Raw genomic sequence first — 18,397 nt, 5'->3', positions numbered from 1 at the left:
ACCATCGTCACACCAGCCTTGATGTATGTAGCAGCCTCCTAGGGGCCAGATTTATCCAATGAGGATTGGCAGCATAGTCACATAGAAACGTGTTTCTGGGCTGAGAAACTCCGAAACCCCGAAACAGCCGAAACTCCAGAAAAGCATTTCAAAAACGGGGATTTTTTTTCGTTTCTAAAAAAAACAAGTAGACTTTTTTTTAAAAAAAATAAGTGTTTTTTTTTTTAGTTGGGCTTTCTCTCTCTCTCTCTCTCTCTCTCTCTCTCTCTCATGAGATAGCTATATTTATGTTTTCATTCTGTTTTATTCTCCATTCCATGATGAGATATGCCATGGACATTATTGTACCACTTTGGTCTCATAGGCCCATTGGGTCTTTAGTAGACGCTTAATCTCTCTCTCTCTCTCTCTCTCTCTCTCTCTCTCTCTCTCTCTCTCTCTCTCTCTCTCTCTGTGCGCAACCTGCAGCCCAAACATCCTCTCTCTCTCTCTCTCTCTTGCACGCGATCTGTAGTCACCTCTCCTCCTCCTCCTCCTCCTCCTCTTTCTTCTCTCTCCCCCAATTTCTCACAAATTCCCCAATATTTTCCCAATTCCCTAAATTCTCCATTGCCCAATTTCTCACAATTGTCCAATTTCTCAAGAGTCACAATTCCACAACTCCCCAATTGCCCAGTTGTGACCACAATTGCCTATGCTTTTACCATATTTTAAGTGCCTAGCTAGCACTAGGTAGGCCTACAAATAATTCTACAAACTGCAAGTTCTAAACCATTTTATTGTATTTATATAGAAAAAACTACGAAACCTCTGCATTTCTTAGCCGAAAGACGAATCGTTTTGTCCCAAAACGTCAAAAACCCCCGAAACGTTTCTGGTGATTATGATTGGCAACGAGTTGAGAGGCCCCAGGTCATGATGTTCTCCCGTATGATCCGCAACAAACCATCAATCCCACACCAGATCATCCAGGTAGATTTTGCTGCAACCCCAATGGTAGTGGATGCACTCTTCCAGACAGTCACTACCTCCATCGCATCAATCACATGGATCGCCACAGGTACCCGAGGCTTGCCTTGGAGTCCTCAAGACAGCTAGCACTCCAGGGTCACTCTGAAGTATGGTATGCATTAGTTTCCACTTTGTTCTCAGTACATGGGCTCGGCATGGACCACCTACCACCCCTTCGGTACAGTTTGGACTCCCCTTCTCTCCAGCTATCTCACGAGGATACCCACCAGGTTATCCGGTTAGATCTTCTCAACCTCTAAACCCATTGCACATGGATCACACCTCCGGAGCTCCCAACGAAGATGCACTTCTACAGAGATCACTTCCCCACGCTCACTGAGGATGGATTCATCCAGCAGCCGGGCTACCTGAGTGTTCACATGTGCCATGCAAATTGCGATTGGCCAGATACGGGTTTCATCCCACCACCTTAGAGTGGAGACTGGTAGAGCTGAGCGCGTCTTTAGAGCCAGGAAGCTCATACGGAGACTCGGAAAGGAGGATCTGCCGATTCGGCCACACAGAGGTTGAGATGGAGCATTACAAATGCCAATGACCAGTATACTATGAGATCCGTGGGAGGTTTCACTGTCTGTTTCGTGAGGGATTTGGTCCACTCTCCAGAATCATTGACTTCCCGGACCAGTGTCGCCTAGGCCTCTTCTTGATTGAGCTCCACACACACAGGGACACTTTCTTGAGAGATCTTCGGCCCCAGCCACCCTATCCCTTCCCTAGTTAGCCAACCATCACCAGTTTCTTCTGAACCCATGAGGTGGAGGACACCGATACAGTGGATCTTGTGGACCCACCTCAACTGCTCCAAACCCACCTCACCTGAGAGGAGTTACCTCGGACTAGGCCTCTGCACTCTAGCATGCCCGACGCCCTTGGCCCCCCGTCAACCACGATCCCCTAATCAACTCCAAATCCAGGACATGCTCCACCGCCATCGAGCTACCTTTCCATGTGACGTAGCTTAGGGAGACCTCTCAGCCATACTCATTAGCCCCATGCTCGATATTTTGGAGAGTGGTATACCATCTACTGGGGGCTGATGCTGCTCTCATGTTTTCTATGTTCCTAGTATTTCATGACAAGTTTCCATGGACTATTTTGTATCACCCCAGTGAGATAGCTATGTTTATGTTTTGTTTCTGTTTTATTTTCCATTCCAAGATGAGTTATGCCATGGACATTATTGTATCACTTTGGTCTCACAGGCCCATTGGATCTTTAGTAGATGCTCTCTCTCTCTCTCTCTCTCTCTCTCTCTCTCTCTCTCTCTCTCAAGATGACACCAAATGGAGTCCCAATTACCCATTGAAGGGCCCTCCCTCCAAGCAGGAGTATTTGCTTTATTTCTTTTGGAGAACAGAATACAAGTTGAACTGTGTCCACAAGACTAAACGGACAAACTGATTAACTAACCGCCAAACGCAAGGACAAAGTGACCAAACACTAGGCAGAACTATGCATAAGTTGTAGGCAAATTGTGAACCTATCTTCAGAGAGAATACACCGGCTCGAGACTGAGGGATGGTGTGCTGAGAACTCTGGGAAGAGATTGAGCTTCGGATGCCTTGGCCTTGAGAGCACAAAGGATGCTAAAAGTATGCAAAGGCAGGCTGCCTAAGCACACATGCTTGACTTGAGAATGTAAACTCGAGTCTTGATTTGATGATTTTGGACTATGGTAGGCTCACCCTTTTATATGTCCAAAGGATGCAAGTCAGCTGGTTTCTACTGCTGTCAGCCTGTTTAAATCTGCCACGATTGGGATTAATTAGCATTAAATGCTGAATTAAGTCGTGGGGCTTCTACCTCCCATTAGACCTTGCCGACTACTGTCCAGTCCACCTAAAAGGTTACCGACTCGATCTTACTGTTCGTTGAGGGTGTTTATCACCCATCGCAAGGCTGTCCTCTCCATGGGTTGTCCTTGGGGCTGGCCCCTACTACATGGATGCAACTATCATGCTCAAATGCATTCTAACCTAAGGCTGACATCTACATGTACCTACATGAGGACTACTTGTTGAATTCTCCAAAGTGGGTTAAGAGACAGACCTTTATGGTTGGGAGACTGACATACGTAGCTTGTGCCGGACTAGGGATCATAAAGGGGTCACGGCATACAACAAAGTATCCTATCAAGAAACTACTTCTGTACATGTTTCTTGCACTGTTGACGAGCCAATGTGTCACCATGTACCACAGTGCATGGGTGCACGTGACATTCCCTCTTGCTTAGCTTGGCTGCAGGTTCATGGCTTCGAGGTAGTCCGCCACTAACTACGGATACTCGAGAAAGAATTCTTCATCTAGCCAAACAGCTTCATGGGTCCCTCCATCTTTTAACTTGGTATAATATTGGTAGTATAATATTGGTAAAGTCATCGTCCGGAACCGTCTTTCCAACGATGTAGAAGGATCTGCTTGGACTCTATCACTTTTGCTTCATCAACCATTTTTGATTGCTGCTCTTCTAGAACATTCTCTAATGAGGGTCCGATAGAAGGCTTTAACCAAGAGACATGGAAGACGTGCATCATCCAACTGTCTGGCAATCTGAGTTGCATGGCGACATCACTTAACTTCTTGGTGATGGGAAAAGGACCAAAACTCTTGAATGATAACTTTGGACAACACTTGCCCACTTGCTTGAGTCTTTGCTTCATGATCCTTAAGTATACCCAATCGCCCTCTTTGAAGTTGACATCTCTCCATGACTTATTTGCCTGTCTCGTATAAGCCTCCTGAGCTTTGGTAAGGCACTCTTTGACTGACTCAATGATGGCTGAAAATGTTTATGATGTCTTGTTGGCTTCCAAGGAAGGAGATAGCATCTGAGTGAGAAGGGATGAAAACCTTCGACCAAAGGCTACCTCATAAGGAGTTCTGCCAACACTTGATGAGTGTGTGTCATTGAGAATCGTCTGCACCAATGGGAGATGAAGCCCACTTCGATTGTTGATCATGGCAATATGCTTTAAGCACATCGAAGCCAACTGGTTGTAAATCTTTGTTTGGCCATCGGTCTGAGGATGGAATGCACTAGACAATTGCAATTTGGTATTTAAGTTGTCGAAAAGAGCTCGCCAGCCACATACTGGATACCAATGTCGGAGAAAGAGTCAGGCTATATCTTCTATTGTGGCCGTTTGTTTGCATGGTATAAGCAGACAAAATTTACTGAATCTGTCAACTATCGTCATACACTGGGTATTCCGAGATCCAGTAGATGCGGGAAGTGGTCCAACGAAATCCATTGAAATATCGTGAAAAGAACCCTCAAGAACGGGCAATGGTTGAAGCAACCCTGCCTATTTGGTAGCATGCAAAAACATAGTTGTATACATCCATGTGCATCTTCGGCCAATAAAATGATATCCCAGGATGACCACCAACGAGTGAATCATGAAGGAGTGCCGGCCTCTTCCAATGAGAACGCATATTCAACTCTTGTAAGCCAACCATCTTGAATGGTATAATGACCTCGTTTTGAATAAAGGGCCATACCGTTAAGGAGTCCCGAATTCTGAGCAATCTGCATACTCTGTCTTCATACTATCTAAGTCCTTTCCTTGTATCTCCATTACAATGGACTCGTGTACTATCTGAATACGACCTTTCCGACTCATAGCATCGGCTACAGGCTTGTGCTTACCCAGTACATACTCAATCATTCCGCCAAACTGTTGGAACAACTGACTCCACCGGTGCTGTCTATCGCTCCACTGGGCACTTGGCATAGTCTATAACCACTTCAAGGCCTGTTGGTCTGTCTTCACAATAAATTCCCTTCCGTAAAGAAAAGGTTTCCATGGTTTCAAAGCTGTGAAGACCCTAGCAACTCTTTGTCATAGACAGAATAGTTCTTTTCTGCATCATTCAACTTTCTGTTGTAATACGCCACGAGTCTTCCTTCATGTTGTAATACTGCTCCAATAGCGAGATTACTAGCATCAGTGATCACCTCGAAGGGATCATCCAATGATGCGAGTTTGAGGACTAGTGCTTCGAAAGCCACCTTTTGTAGAGCAAAGAACGCCTCTAAAGCCTTACATGTGTGACTGAAACCTTCTGTCTTCTACTCTACACTCCCTTGAGCGAATCTGTCAAAGATGCTGCCAAGGCTAGAAAACCAATCTATATGCGAGCTATATGCTTGGCAAAGGCCCACGAAGGATCGCATCTCTTGGGTTGTCTTTGGAACGTCCCAATTGAGGATTGCCTTTATCTTGTCAGGGTCAAGGCGAACTCCATCGAAATCGATCACGTAGCCCAGGTATTGGATCTCTTGAACTCCAAATATGCTCTTCTTCGCATTGATGTAGAGTTCGTTATCTCGCAAAATCTGCAAAACCTTCTGCATATCCTTCTCGTGCTGTTCTGCAGTGGTGGTACAAAAAATAAGAATGTCATCCAAAAAAATGAAGACATTTACTGATGAGTACGGCCAAGACTCAAGAAATCATCTTATTGAAGGTAGCTGGTGCATTGGTTAAGCAAAAAGGCATGACCATGAACTCGTAATAACCTCGTTCTGTTCGAAAGGCCGTCTTCGGGATATCGGCTTCAAAGATTATGACTTGATGATAGCCGCTTTTGAGGTCAATCTTTGTGAAGTGCTTAGCACTGTTGAGTCTTTCGAGGATGTACTCTATCCTTGGCATGGGGAACTTGTGCTTGATTGTCAGCTTGTTCAAGACTCGGTAATCCACACAGAGACATGCGGTCTTATCTTTCTTCTGCACAAAAAGAATCGGTGTGTGCAGCAAATGAAGAGAATAAAGGCTTGATAAAACCAGACCTAAGCAACTGCGCGACTTGCGTCTCCAACTCAGCTCCAATGCCTTGGAAAGACAATACGGAAACTTATTGGGTGACTCAGCTCCAACTACCAAATCGATACGATGGTCTTCAGGACGAGAGTGTGGGGGTCTGGACGGGAGGTCATCCTGCAACATGATGTTCTAAAAGTGCTAGAAGAGTCCTGTCATCTATGACTCTAATGGAGTAGCGCTGGATGTCGATATCTGTTGTGGGCGTACATAGATCATCACACACTCTTCTCCCTTTCTGATAGCTCTACTAGCCTGGTGGGAAATGACCGGAATACCCTGAATGCTCCGATTCCCCGCGGATGATAGTAGGCTCAGGCAAACCTTCGACGATCGTGAAGGTCTCCTGCCTCCAATCAGGAATGGGTGCATACTAGCGGAACCACTTGTTAAGAGATGTAATCGCGGTGTTGTGTGTATGTGGGAAAGCACCCTAGAGGTGCAAGATATTGTGGTAAGATAAGAATGCCACATGTGATATTGTATGGTGTGAGAGTGTTGACCAAAAGAGTGGAAAAGGGAGTGCCACATGGATGATGATATGTAAAGTGGGATAAGGCTAGAAGGCCTATATCATTGTATGGTTCATTGTGAGTGCAATAGAATAGAGAACTTGTGTTGTTGAGTCTACAATCTCTCTCTCTCTCTTTCTCTCTCTCTCTCTCTCATGGAGTTTTTAGTGTGGTATAACTCACCTTAAGTTTTATTCTTAATTTTGTGTCTATCACCATGATCAATCCCATATTAGGATTGTTAACATGGTATCAGAGCTTAGGTGGGCTCTTGGTCATGGTGAATATTTATGTATAGATTTCTTGGTTATGTGTTCATTTGATTAAGCATTATTTTCAGTTTATTATGAGAAAAAATTTAGCACACTCATTGTCGTTAGTATTGCATTTGAAGAGAGATTATGTTGGTGATTGGAGAGAGTCTTGAAGCTACCATGGAAGCTGAAAATGGAGATTTCAGCAAGTATGAAGACTATGGAGTCTTCGGTGTCAACAAGGAAGTTGTCAAGAAGATCACAAAGTAACGTTTTGTGATTTTGCCTCAATTTTGGTGTGGAGCATAGGAAAATTCTCATGTTAAGAAGGGTTGCTATGTGGGATTTGCAAATCTCATGATTCTTTGCATATCGGCAAAGAGTATGAAGGTGCATACTTGTCCAATTCGAGGCAAGTACTTGAGGGCTGATTTGTAGTCCATCTAGAGCACGTCAAGAGTAGCGTTGCTACATGATTTGCTCATGGAAGATGAGCAAAAGAGTGAAAGCTTGTTGGAGCTTCTACATTGGCTTAGCACCTTGGTTTCTTGCGAGCAACCGCTTGTGAAGAGCACCCTAAAATCGATGCATGCACAAGACGAGCATGCATAAGAAAGCTTATTTGGGAGCTTATGAGCCACAATGGTGGTTATTGAAGCCTCAATATGGAGGATTGCCGAGGCAAAAGTTCGGTAGCTATTAGAAGCACGTTTTGAAGCTCATGAAGAGCTCAACACACAAGCTTGTGTAAGAGATTTTGCAGCACAAGGAGGCTGCAAGCTTGGCATACTATGCAAATAGAAAATCTTGAAAGCAAAGAGAGCAACGAGTTTGCAGAGAAGGCCTCAGAGGGACTACCGTCGAGTGAGCGCTACAAGAGAACTACACAGTGAGAAGTAAACCATGGCACAATGAGAAGCGAAGGTGAAATCTGTAGCAATGGAGGCTCTGAGGAAAAGATAAGGTGGCTAGGCCACAACAGACAACTGTGGAAAATCAATCATAGTGAGCAATACACAAAAGCACGCACAAGCGTGGATTGCATGACTGATCTGCGTTGAAACCCTGGAAGGAAATCAATGGGGTTATTTCTTGGTGTCAAAAAAAAAATGACTTTCAGAGGCCATGTTGTTGCGATTGCTGCAAGTTGGTCAGCAATAGTTGCGAGAAAATTGGAAGCTTGCAGCCACGAGAGCAAGCTAGGTGCAGAGTAGATATTGCACCACCAATAGCTGCTTGAAGGTACCCATAGAAGCTTGGCGAAGCTTGAAGAAGAAAGCGTGAAAAAGCATGCGGGTCCCACGTGCAGGTTGTTCCCAGAACGTTGATGCACCGTTTGAAGGTTGCAGAGAGCGTTGGCGCGTAGCAAGAGTATGCCGCTCTATTTGGCAAAGATGCCAGCTGCCGCAGATTAATTTCAATTGTATTGTTTATAAAAATACCCTTAATACATTTAAGGGTGGGTCCTCAAGAAACAATTTGTTCACGCACACTCCAGAGTCCATTTATAAAACCTTGGTCACATGCTTGAAAATGGTGTTTTCTGATCATTTTCAAAACCTAGTCCACACACACGAGAATGTATCGCCCTAAGAGAAAATATCGGCTTGCAAAACAAAGCCGTGGACATTATTTTTTTTATGACAACTTGAATTTATGATGGGTAACCGTACCTAAGCCTGCATGCTCAAAACGAGATGTGTATTCACCCATTGGTATGAGGGTTGCCCTGCCCGAGCTCACCGAGAAGCTCAAAATGGTTGTTGTGATGTGTACATGAGCGATGCACGTGTGAGGTGCATATGCATGGGTTGGTTCCCACCCGAACTTCTATGTTTAAATCGGACTCAGTGGTTCTGTTGAAAGCAAATCGGCGCAAACTAGATTCGGTATCTGAGATGGTAGACACACGCACACATGTTCGTTCGATGGACACTACAATGTATCATTGAGGGGGAGTGTTGAGAGGTAGCGATTATGGTTGTGCAATGCTACATTGACATGGGTAATGGGTGAGTTGTAGAACACCTCGATTAAGAGGGGGTGTTGAGAGATGTAATCACAGTGTTATATGTATGTGGGAAAGAAGATATTGTAGTAAGATAAGAATGCCACATGTGATATTGTATTGTGTGAGAGTGTTGACCAAAAGAGTGGAAAAGGGAGTGCCACATGGATGATGATGTGTAAAGTGGGATAAGGCTAGAAGACTTATATCATTGTATGGTTCATTGTAAATGCAATAGAATAGAGAACTTGTGTTGAGTATACAATCTCTCTCTCTCTCTCATAGAGTTTTTAGTGTGGTATAACCCACCTTAAGTTTTATGCTTAATCTTGTGTTCTATCACCGTGATCAATCCCGTATTAGGATTGTTAACACCACTGAATCCCAAGGATCATGTCGCACCTAAGGAGGTGGGTGAGACAATGAAATCCCTCTGAAAATGGGCGTTCTAGACTGTGAAGGTGAACTGTTGAGCTTTCTGGGAGATATGGGTACGTAGGCCGGGAGTGAACCCGTCCACGTCCAAATGATAAGGCACTAGGGCACATCTCATTTTGGTCACCGACTACGGAGAGATGGCATCTTCGAAATTGCCCATGTCGAAGAGAACAACAAATTGTTCTCTTCGATGTGCCATAAGCTTTGATAAGACCTTTCTGAAGCTCCTTAACTCCGCCCTCCTGCATATCATCGAATACCACTGCAGGTACTGCCTTCAAAGCAAGCAAGAGTTGAACAACATTGGTGGTTGAGGACGGGTGGAGGGAGTGGTACAACTGTGGCGGTACTAGGTAGCCACTGTAGAGGTTTATTGCTTGCCTTTTTCCTCATTTGGAACAATCCTTCTTTGCATGTCCCGTGTAGTGGCGAAAAAACAACCGTTCTCTTTGAAGTACCGCTCCTTCTCATCTGACTGTAGGAATCCTCCAGTAAGGCCCTCCTTGATCTTTTCTTCAAGGGTCTTCTTGGGTCCATCTTGTTGCTCCTTCCTAGTAGAAGAGGTATTCTAGCCCTTCTTTTGATCTTTATTGTTGGATGCCCCTTACCTGACTGTTGGTTAGACGCCCGGTTCTGCTAGGTAGTCTGCATCTACTGCTGCTGGGGTCTGGGGGCGATTGGAGTGGTTTTGGACTTGTCTCCATTGAGCATCATCTTGTGGTTCTGCGCAAAAGTCAAAGCCCTATCATAACTCCGGGGTTCAAAGTTTCGAACGAGGAACCGAATGTTTGGATTATCCTATCAAGGTACTACTTCTGTACATGTTTCTTGCACTGTTGATGAGCCAGTGTGTCACCATATACCACAATGCACAAGTGCACGTGACAAAAACTTAAACTATACTCTATAAGTCACACTTATTGCTAGGGGAAATGTCACCAAACTAATAGGCACATAAGCAGGAGAGATAGAACTCCACAATATGTTCTATTGAAAAGAAGCAACCTAGTTACATAAAATAAAGGGCACATAATGATGATAGCCCAAATTAAATTCTACCATGACACATGGAAGCTAATCCAAAGGTCATGATAAAAAATTGTAACTATAGTCCCTAATATATATCTTCTACTAGGATAATGTCACCAAACCTATTACCTAGGAGCTAATACACATTTCCAATAACACATATATCCCAGATATGTATGTACACATGCGTGCAGATACACATATATACATACATACATACATACATATGTACGTATGTATCTATGTATGTATGCATGTATCTAGGTATTTAGATAGGTATGTATGTATAGATAGGTAGATATGTATATGTGTGCGTATATGTTGTGCATACACGTGCACGCGCATGCACGTGTATACTTGTGGTGTGCACACACCTGTGGGTATGTGTGTGTGTGTGTGTGTGTGTGTGTGTGTGTGTGTGTGTGTGTGCGCGCGCGCGCGCGCACGCGCATTCGTACACATACATACGTACAATGTACATACATACATGCATGCATGCATACATATTTGTGTGCATGCACGTGTGTGTCATTTCAAGAGGAGTGAAACTGAACATACCCAATCCGTCCACCGCTTAAAGAGAGGATAAGTTCCCACAAGTAAGAGAGAGGATGCTCCCAAAATTTGACTGCATCAAAACAACATTAAAAAACTGTCAATATTCATGGTCAAGAGTACGACCATGGGTGTTAACTCAACAGTTAGTAATTTATATAGGAAAAGTGAAGTTGGAAGCTGTCCCTATGCCTTGATGTAAATATTATTTTCACACACGTCACACTTTTTTATAAAAATGTATATCCATGAACCATCTGATTATCGCATTCCAATAATTTATGATTGGCAGCTAAATCAAGGGAAAAACTTGATACAAGTAAAAATTCTGCACACACAAACCCCCACCCCCCCCTCCCACCTTGGTTGTAAAGTAATAAAAGGGTGTCTGGACCCTGTCTTTCACAAACCAGAGGTATTTTTTTATTAATCACCAGCATTGTCCACTGCAAGAGCAGGAGAAAGAGCAGCAAGAGGTATTTTACCACCTCATGGCTAGAAGTACCTGGTTAGCCACCCCACCTGTCACGTGCATGCCACGTGGACATGCTTCTTCTGATTTGGACAGGCAGTAGACACCTTTTTAGGGCTGAGTGGGACCAAGAGGGCTGTAGCCAGTGACCAGCAACAGTGGATGAGGCGGCAGCCTCACAAGACTGTGAAGGGCAGCGCGGAGCTTTCATTAGTGTAGCCAGCAGTCGGTAGGCAGCGAGCAGCAGCAGCAAGACAGGAGGAAAACACCAGGATTGTGCTGGTCGGCCAGGTTTGGTCCAGTCGGCCAGAGTTGGTCCAGTCGGGCAGATTTATAAGGACCTATATAAAGAGGGCCAGATCTTTTAGTTATTCATTCAAGTTCCTACGTGGGACTTGGGTCATTAGGTAGAAGCGCAAGTACCTTTTCAAGGGAAGCTCAGCTTCCATCATGGCATTGTAACAGACAATTATATAAATAAGATTTTGAGTAGGTTAGGTAACTGCTTTCTCTCTTGCGTTTTTATCCAATTCTTTGTGCATCAAGCATCTAGTGGGAGTGCTGTGTTTCTGTTGAGTAATGATCTGGCCACAGAAGCTTCCACATGTGACATTGGTATCAGAGCGCCAGCACTCCAGATTTCGAGTGCTCCAAGAGCAGTCCCAAGAGAAGGTGCATAGTCCGAGGCAAGGAACACAGCTAAGGGTAGATCTCCAAGGAGGATGGTCGGTGTTCAGTAAAGTCATAGGGAAAAGGCAGTCCGTGGGTGGATGCCAAACGGCATACCGGTGAGCCCATAGGAATACTGGTTCCAAGGGATGGTACGAGACTCGAAACCTGCAAACAAACAAACAACAAGGGAGTGCAGGCCTGACTCACCTCCCAACCATGACAGCCATGGGCAAGCCCACAGACTTGGCTGTCCCCACCGAGCCACGAGCTGAGCTAACTAGGTTGACGTACCGACCAATCTCCTCCTTGCGACGTCCCATACCGCCACGAAGCTACCCTCGCGGGCCTCGAGATTGCTGCCGGCCTCGACTGCGTAAAGCAGGTGCGCGTCTGCACTAGATCCAAGCTCCAAGACCATAGAGCTCTCACAAACTCACGAGACTCTCTATATGACTAATGACTAACCTTGGCCACCCTTTTATAGGCTCTTGGCCGGTCATCGGCGTCCACGCTTGGGGGCCCGCCCATCCATACTTGGGTGCCCGCCCGTTAGTCTATCCCTAACTCAGCTCGCCAATCAACCTGCCTAGCTCCAAGCTTCCCCAAACCTCGAAGCTAGTCTTGCGTGCGTGTAGCACACGGTAGATACACACTGTGCACATGACATACTCCCCTTCCTCTATGAGCTCACTCCTGAGCTCACTAAAAAGCCAGGGTAATAATCTCTCTGAAGAGTAGTTAATGTCTCCCATGTAGCGTCGTCCTCAACATGATCCTTCCACTTGATCTTGTATTCCGTGATAAGCGTATTACGCAATCTTCTTTCACAAAATCCAAGAATCTTTTCAGGTTCGTGCGGAATAAATATCATGTCCTCGACATCTATAATTTCTTAAGGAGTAACTAACTGATCTGTTCCACCCAGTACTTCCTAAGTCTACTGACATGAAATACAGGATGAACTTTCACATGAGAAGGCAAATCCAATTCATATGCAACTGAACCAATCCGTCGTGTAATACGAAATGATCCACAGTATCTAAGGGATAATTTCGGAGATCGACCTGTCCGTAAAGTCTCGAAATCTTTCGGAACTCGCAAATACACCATCGTTCCTTCAAAGAACTCTCTCGGTGAACGATGTCTATTAGAATAAAATCTGTCTCGGTCTTGAGCACTTCTAATAGATTCCTTCGCAACTTGTAACATTTCCTGCATATCTTGCAAAAAATTACGTACTGCATCATGCTGAAGTCTTGAGAATCCTACTGTAACAGGTGATCGAGGTTGAAAACCATACATAAGCATGAAAGGACTAAAACCTGTACTCATATGCTTAGTACTGTTATATGCAAATTCTAACATAAGAAGATAATCCTCCCATGAACTCTGTCTTTTGGATACATATGCTCGAAGAATATCCTCCAAAATCTGATTCACTCTTTCAGTCTGGCCATCAGATTGAGGATGATCAGAGGAACTCAAATTCAAAGTTGTTTCCAACTTCTCGAAAACAAGTTTCCAAAAATCACTCGTAAACTTAGAGTCTCTATCACTGACGATGTCCTGCGGTAACCCGTACAGTCTAAACAATTACTCGATAAACTGCCGTGCTAATTGCGTAGCTGTAATAGTCTTCCGGGATGGTAAAAATCTAGCCATTTTTGTCAAGCGATCTACCACAACCCAAATAGAATCGTGGCCTTGATGTGTTCTTGGCAATCCGGTAATAAAATCCATGGAAATACTTTCCCATTTATTACCTGGGATTTGCAAAGGATGCAACAACCCAGCCTGTCTAAAGCGTTCAGCTTTATTTGCTTGACAAATTTGACACTTGAGAGCATAATCTTCTACATACCCTTTCATCTTTGGCCAATAAAAAGTGTGTTTCACTAACGATAGTGTCCTGTGTACCCCAGGGTGTCCAGCAAAAGGGGCATCATGACACTCCTTAAGAATCTTACTTTTCATGCTTTGCATTCGACACAGCCGACTCCATCAAAATTGAAGATTTATGCTTCATTCTCTCTTGTGGATAGTTTTCTTTATCATCAAGATCTCATATGCGTGCCGCACAATGCACATTTGCGAAAGATCTTACTGCGTGAACATCATGAAGTACCTTATGCAGCACACCCTGGAGTAAACAAGATGTATCGATTATTGACAGCGTCTTATTATTGGCCTCAAATGAAACAAGATATTATTAAGTTTGTTGCAGCATGCCACCCTTGTCAATAGATGAAACCTAGCAGACAGTTACCTCAAGGTCTTCTTCAACCCTTGCCGGTACCACAAGAAAGATGGGAAAGTATTAGTATGGATTTCGTTACTTCCTTGCCAAAGTCTTCCAAGGGAAACACACAAATTCTTGTGGTTGTGGAGCTCACTTCATTCCTTGTCAGAAAGAAGCTACTGCGCCAGACATTGCTTCATTATTTGTACAGTATATTTTCAGGATTCATGGCCTACCAAAGTCGATTATTTCTGAACGAGACCTGAAGTTTACTGGACATTTTTGGACTTCATTATTCAAGTCTCTTGGCACTAATCTCTTGTTCAGTTCAGTTTATCATTCTCAGACAGATTATCAAACTGAAAGAGTGAATCAGATTTTAGAGAAAATGCTTCGACATTATATTCATTCTCAATTGGCATCATGGGAAGATTATTTGCCTTTGGTAGAGTTTGCCTACAATAATTCTTTTCCATTCGGCAATCGGAATGTCTCCTTTTCAAGCAGTGTATGGTCATACACCAGTTATGCCGACAAATTTTGTTTTGCAACATAAAGTGGCATTACCTGACCAGTTAGTTCAGAAAATGCAAGACATTATTCTTCAAATTCATGATCAAATGATTGGAGTTCAAGAGAAATATCACAAGAATACATACAAGAGCAGAAGACATGCAAAGTTCAATGAAGGTAATCTTGTTCTACTGTATGTTGTGCCTCATCGGTATAAGACGACAAAGTCAGTATTTCCGAAACTCAAGCCTAGATTCTATGGTCCTTTTCGGATTTTGAAGAAGAATTCAAAAGTCACTTATAAGTTGGAACTTCCTCCTTCTTGAGGAAAGATTCATCCGACCTTTCATATTTCTTGGCTTAAGAAGTATGTTCAAGGAGATTCGCCTATACCAGATGTTTCCTCCTATGTTCCTGAAATTGAAGATGAACATTTTATATTAATTCCTGAGGAGATTCTAGATGTTCGACAGAAAGAGACTGGGAAAAAACTTGCTACAGAGTTTCTTATTAAGTGAAAAGATCTGGATGAGTCAGATTCTATACGGCAAAGTGATGAAGATTTACAAAATTACCCAAAGCTTCTCCAGGATTTCTTTGACAAACGGTAGTTCATTATTTAGCCGGGGGTCTTATTTTAAATGGGAGGGAATGTCACGATTTGTGACTAATATTATTATTATTCATTAAGTGATGAGTTGTGCCTTCTCGAAAACAGCCACCTTTGTACTGGGCGTTTTCCAAATCTGCACCAATTCTGCACATCTAGACTTCAACCAGGCTTTGATACCAATGTAACACGCAAAAGAACTTCACGCCAGCCCAATGCCCCCAAAAAACCACCACACAAATAATACAAAAATCCACCACTGCAAGCCGAGTATTTGCTTCATTGAATGAGAGAGGGCTGATGATGAATGTCCTCACTGTCCTCAAACTGGGGCTGTGGCACCAGAAAGGGTCACCAGACAAGGTTACCTACAACGGCACAAACTAAGTGCTTCCAAAATGGCTGAACCTGGATGACCAATCTCAGCAACTCAAGACTAGCTGTGCTTACTACTACTCAGCTAGTAAGAAGCAAACCAAACAATGACTGTAAAATGGGCTGTAAATTCTCCCGTGCACCTGATCCTCTCCTTGTTCCCACAGTACAGCCCACCAAAACACTACGTACACATCCTCTGCTGACAACAACAGACTGCCAAACATCAAATCTATTACTTTCCTATCTGTAAGAAACCAAAACTGGTTTGAAATCCTGCCAACCTGAATCGATTAAGCTGCAAAAGAATTCCCAGACCTAGCAACAATTGCAAACCAACAAAAGTTAACCCTTGAAAAGGTGTTACAGCTCCACAAGCAATCGGACGAAGCTTTGTTCTTTCCACCTACATGAAAGAGAGGTTTTTAGAAAAGTATCCAAAGATATAAATGCAAAAGCCAAAAAACTTTAATCGATCTAGGAAGCTATGCATATCCTAGAAATGTTACCCACCTTGATATACATAACCCATGCCGGCTTGCCTCAGGGATACGATGAAATGCCCTCATCCTAACTATCTCAAATTCAACTGCACAAATTGTTGTGGACGTGCCCACGTGCATATGATGTTTGGGTGGGAAGTGAGTGTATGTGTATGGAGATGTAATATTGAACAAAAGCATCACCTCACCTGGCAATCAATGTCTCGATCAAGGAGGTCATTCACAGTACAACCTGCACCGCGCAACAGAATAGAACCCGCTCCAAATAAAGCAAGGGTTTTGAAGTCTGGTAAACTTCCTGCTGGTGCAGCAAGAGCAATTGACCTAAAGTGGGTAAAATTTCAGTCCCATAAAACAGTTAAAAATCCTATTGGCAAAAGGCTAGGCCTCAAATATGAATATTATCTTTGCACAAAACTTGTTCACCTTGGCCAAAGCCAATGGGCCTCATATTTTTGCACAAAACTTGTTCAATTAATACATGCTCAAGGACTGTAACTAGCAAGAGTCGTCCAAAAAGGCTCTAGAAAAGCTAGGTCCAATAGTTGCAAACCAAGAGCTCAATACAACCACACCAGCATGGCAGCCTATATGTGAAACTAACATGGCAACAAAACATGCTTGGAAGCCCACATGCACATAACAAGTAAAAATCCCATCATCCACAGGCCTCTCAAGATAGAGAGCCACCATATCCACCCTCCATCTCAGAGCTGAGACCCCACCCTAGCCCCCTTGCTCTCAAAGCCATGCCGCCCTGAAGAATTACTGCAAGCATAGGGTTATTATGATGGTCATACCATGATTTTGCTCCCTAAGATTACCATTAAAAAGATGGTGGTGGGTGTCTAAATCACTACTGGAAGCATTGAGGTACTACAGTAGAAACACCCCATTCTTGCCCTCAAAGCCGCGCCTGCCCCTCCCTCTCCTTGTCCTCAATGTGCCGTACATTCACGCTATGCTCCATTTGCGCTCAATATCATTATTAAATGGAAACGCATCAACAAGCAAGCAAGTAATTGCCTTCTCACCACATGCAGGGCCAAGCAAGGAGCCAGGTGCCAATAGGCTTGTCGAGCCGGGCCAGTAAGGCAAAAGGTCTGATCCGTCCAGGCAGGTAACGGTAGATCCACGAGGTCTGCAAGCCAACAGTCTCCTCACCGCGATCCTGATGTTTATCTCCATCTCCTGCCTGTCCCGATGATTTGTTCAGAGAGGCATTGCTTTGTTGGGAAAAAGGGGCTGTTTGCAAAAGCCATGGCCCATGTCTAGTACGACCAGCTGTTTGAATGGCATTGCAATATGCTCTCCATTCAGTCCTGGTCTGGTTACACAGAGCTGAGCTTGCATCCTCAATGACACTAAACCTAGCATTACTGTAACCACTGCAATAGTGACGAGAATCGAGCAATCTGTCGGACCTGCTTGTGTTGATCAATAGCGGAAACCGATCCTGAGGTTTGAGAGAATTTGCATAGCGCTTCGCCAAGCGAGCTAATTTGTATCGATGGAAAGCCATGCACTCATACGGTCCCTAAGCGCTTTACATTCCGGTCTCCAATTGTGCTACTGTGTATAAGCCACTACGCCATGGTGTGCCCACCTGTATCATCATGTGCGATTATCTCATATGAGTTCATATGGTAATATGCCATGTTGTGCTAGCTATGTAGTATGTATCCTGTATGTGATGTGTCAAAACATGTGTCACACTTGAGTTTATATCTTCATACACCTCTTCATGTGTCAAAAATATTTCTAGCCTATTGTTGCAAGGGCTACGATTTTGACTATTGTAGGGAGTGTCATAAGGGGGCTTCTATTTTACTATCCATCACCTCACACAATATCTTTTAAATAGTACCCTTTAATTTATTTATTTCTAGCATGGTAACCTACCCATCTCGGCACCCACTTAGCATGAGGCAGCTCCATGTCATCTATACATACATTCTTTTTTCAAGTCGTCTTCTCGCTTTCTCCCATGGGCCCACCTCATAGAAGATAAGTATTTCTCTCTCTCTCTCTCTCTCTCTCTCTCTCTCTCTCTCACACACACACACACACACACACAAACACATATATTATGGGTTTGTATCTGTTCAAGTCAAGAGCTTACCTTAGCCTTGTCGAAGCATGTGTCGTTGGTTCTTGCCTTAGAGCCGCAAAATCTACAACTTCCCTATGTGCGTGCACTAGCTCATCCACTCCCCGTTGCACAGCGGAATGCTCCTTTGCTAAAGGGGTGAAGGGAGAGCTCTCTATGCCTTGATGGGAGCAACAAGAGATCCATCTTCGTGGTGGTTCTCTCTCACAAGGGCGGGGAATGAAGAAGAATGCAAGAAGAAAACCTACA

The 18,397-nt window shown here is 43.9% G+C and overlaps 1 protein-coding gene across 3 annotated transcripts in view; it reads right to left on the bottom strand.

Annotated features, from left to right (window-relative positions):
- PPT1 (polyprenyltransferase 1) overlaps positions 1-17,670 on the bottom strand; it is a 50,458-nt gene extending 32,788 nt beyond the window's left edge. For all 3 annotated transcript variants that reach the window (XM_086804313.1, XM_086804315.1, XM_086804314.1), the window contains exons 1-4: positions 17,073-17,670; positions 16,227-16,362; positions 15,820-15,941; positions 10,658-10,727 (exon numbers count right to left, since the gene is read on the bottom strand). In XM_086804313.1, coding sequence (XP_086660439.1) covers positions 10,658-10,727; positions 15,820-15,941; positions 16,227-16,362; positions 17,073-17,560 — 816 coding nt within the window. In that variant the 5' untranslated portion in view covers positions 17,561-17,670. The remainder of the gene's footprint in view (positions 1-10,657; positions 10,728-15,819; positions 15,942-16,226; positions 16,363-17,072) is intronic.
- Between the last annotated feature and the right edge of the window lie 727 nt (positions 17,671-18,397).

Source organism: Cibotium barometz, chromosome 10 (genome assembly GCF_041138505.1).
Source record: "Cibotium barometz isolate CiBa-2024 chromosome 10, ASM4113850v1, whole genome shotgun sequence".
Classification (NCBI taxonomy): domain Eukaryota; kingdom Viridiplantae; phylum Streptophyta; class Polypodiopsida; order Cyatheales; family Cibotiaceae; genus Cibotium; species Cibotium barometz.
This window is presented reverse-complemented; position numbering and strand designations above follow the sequence as displayed.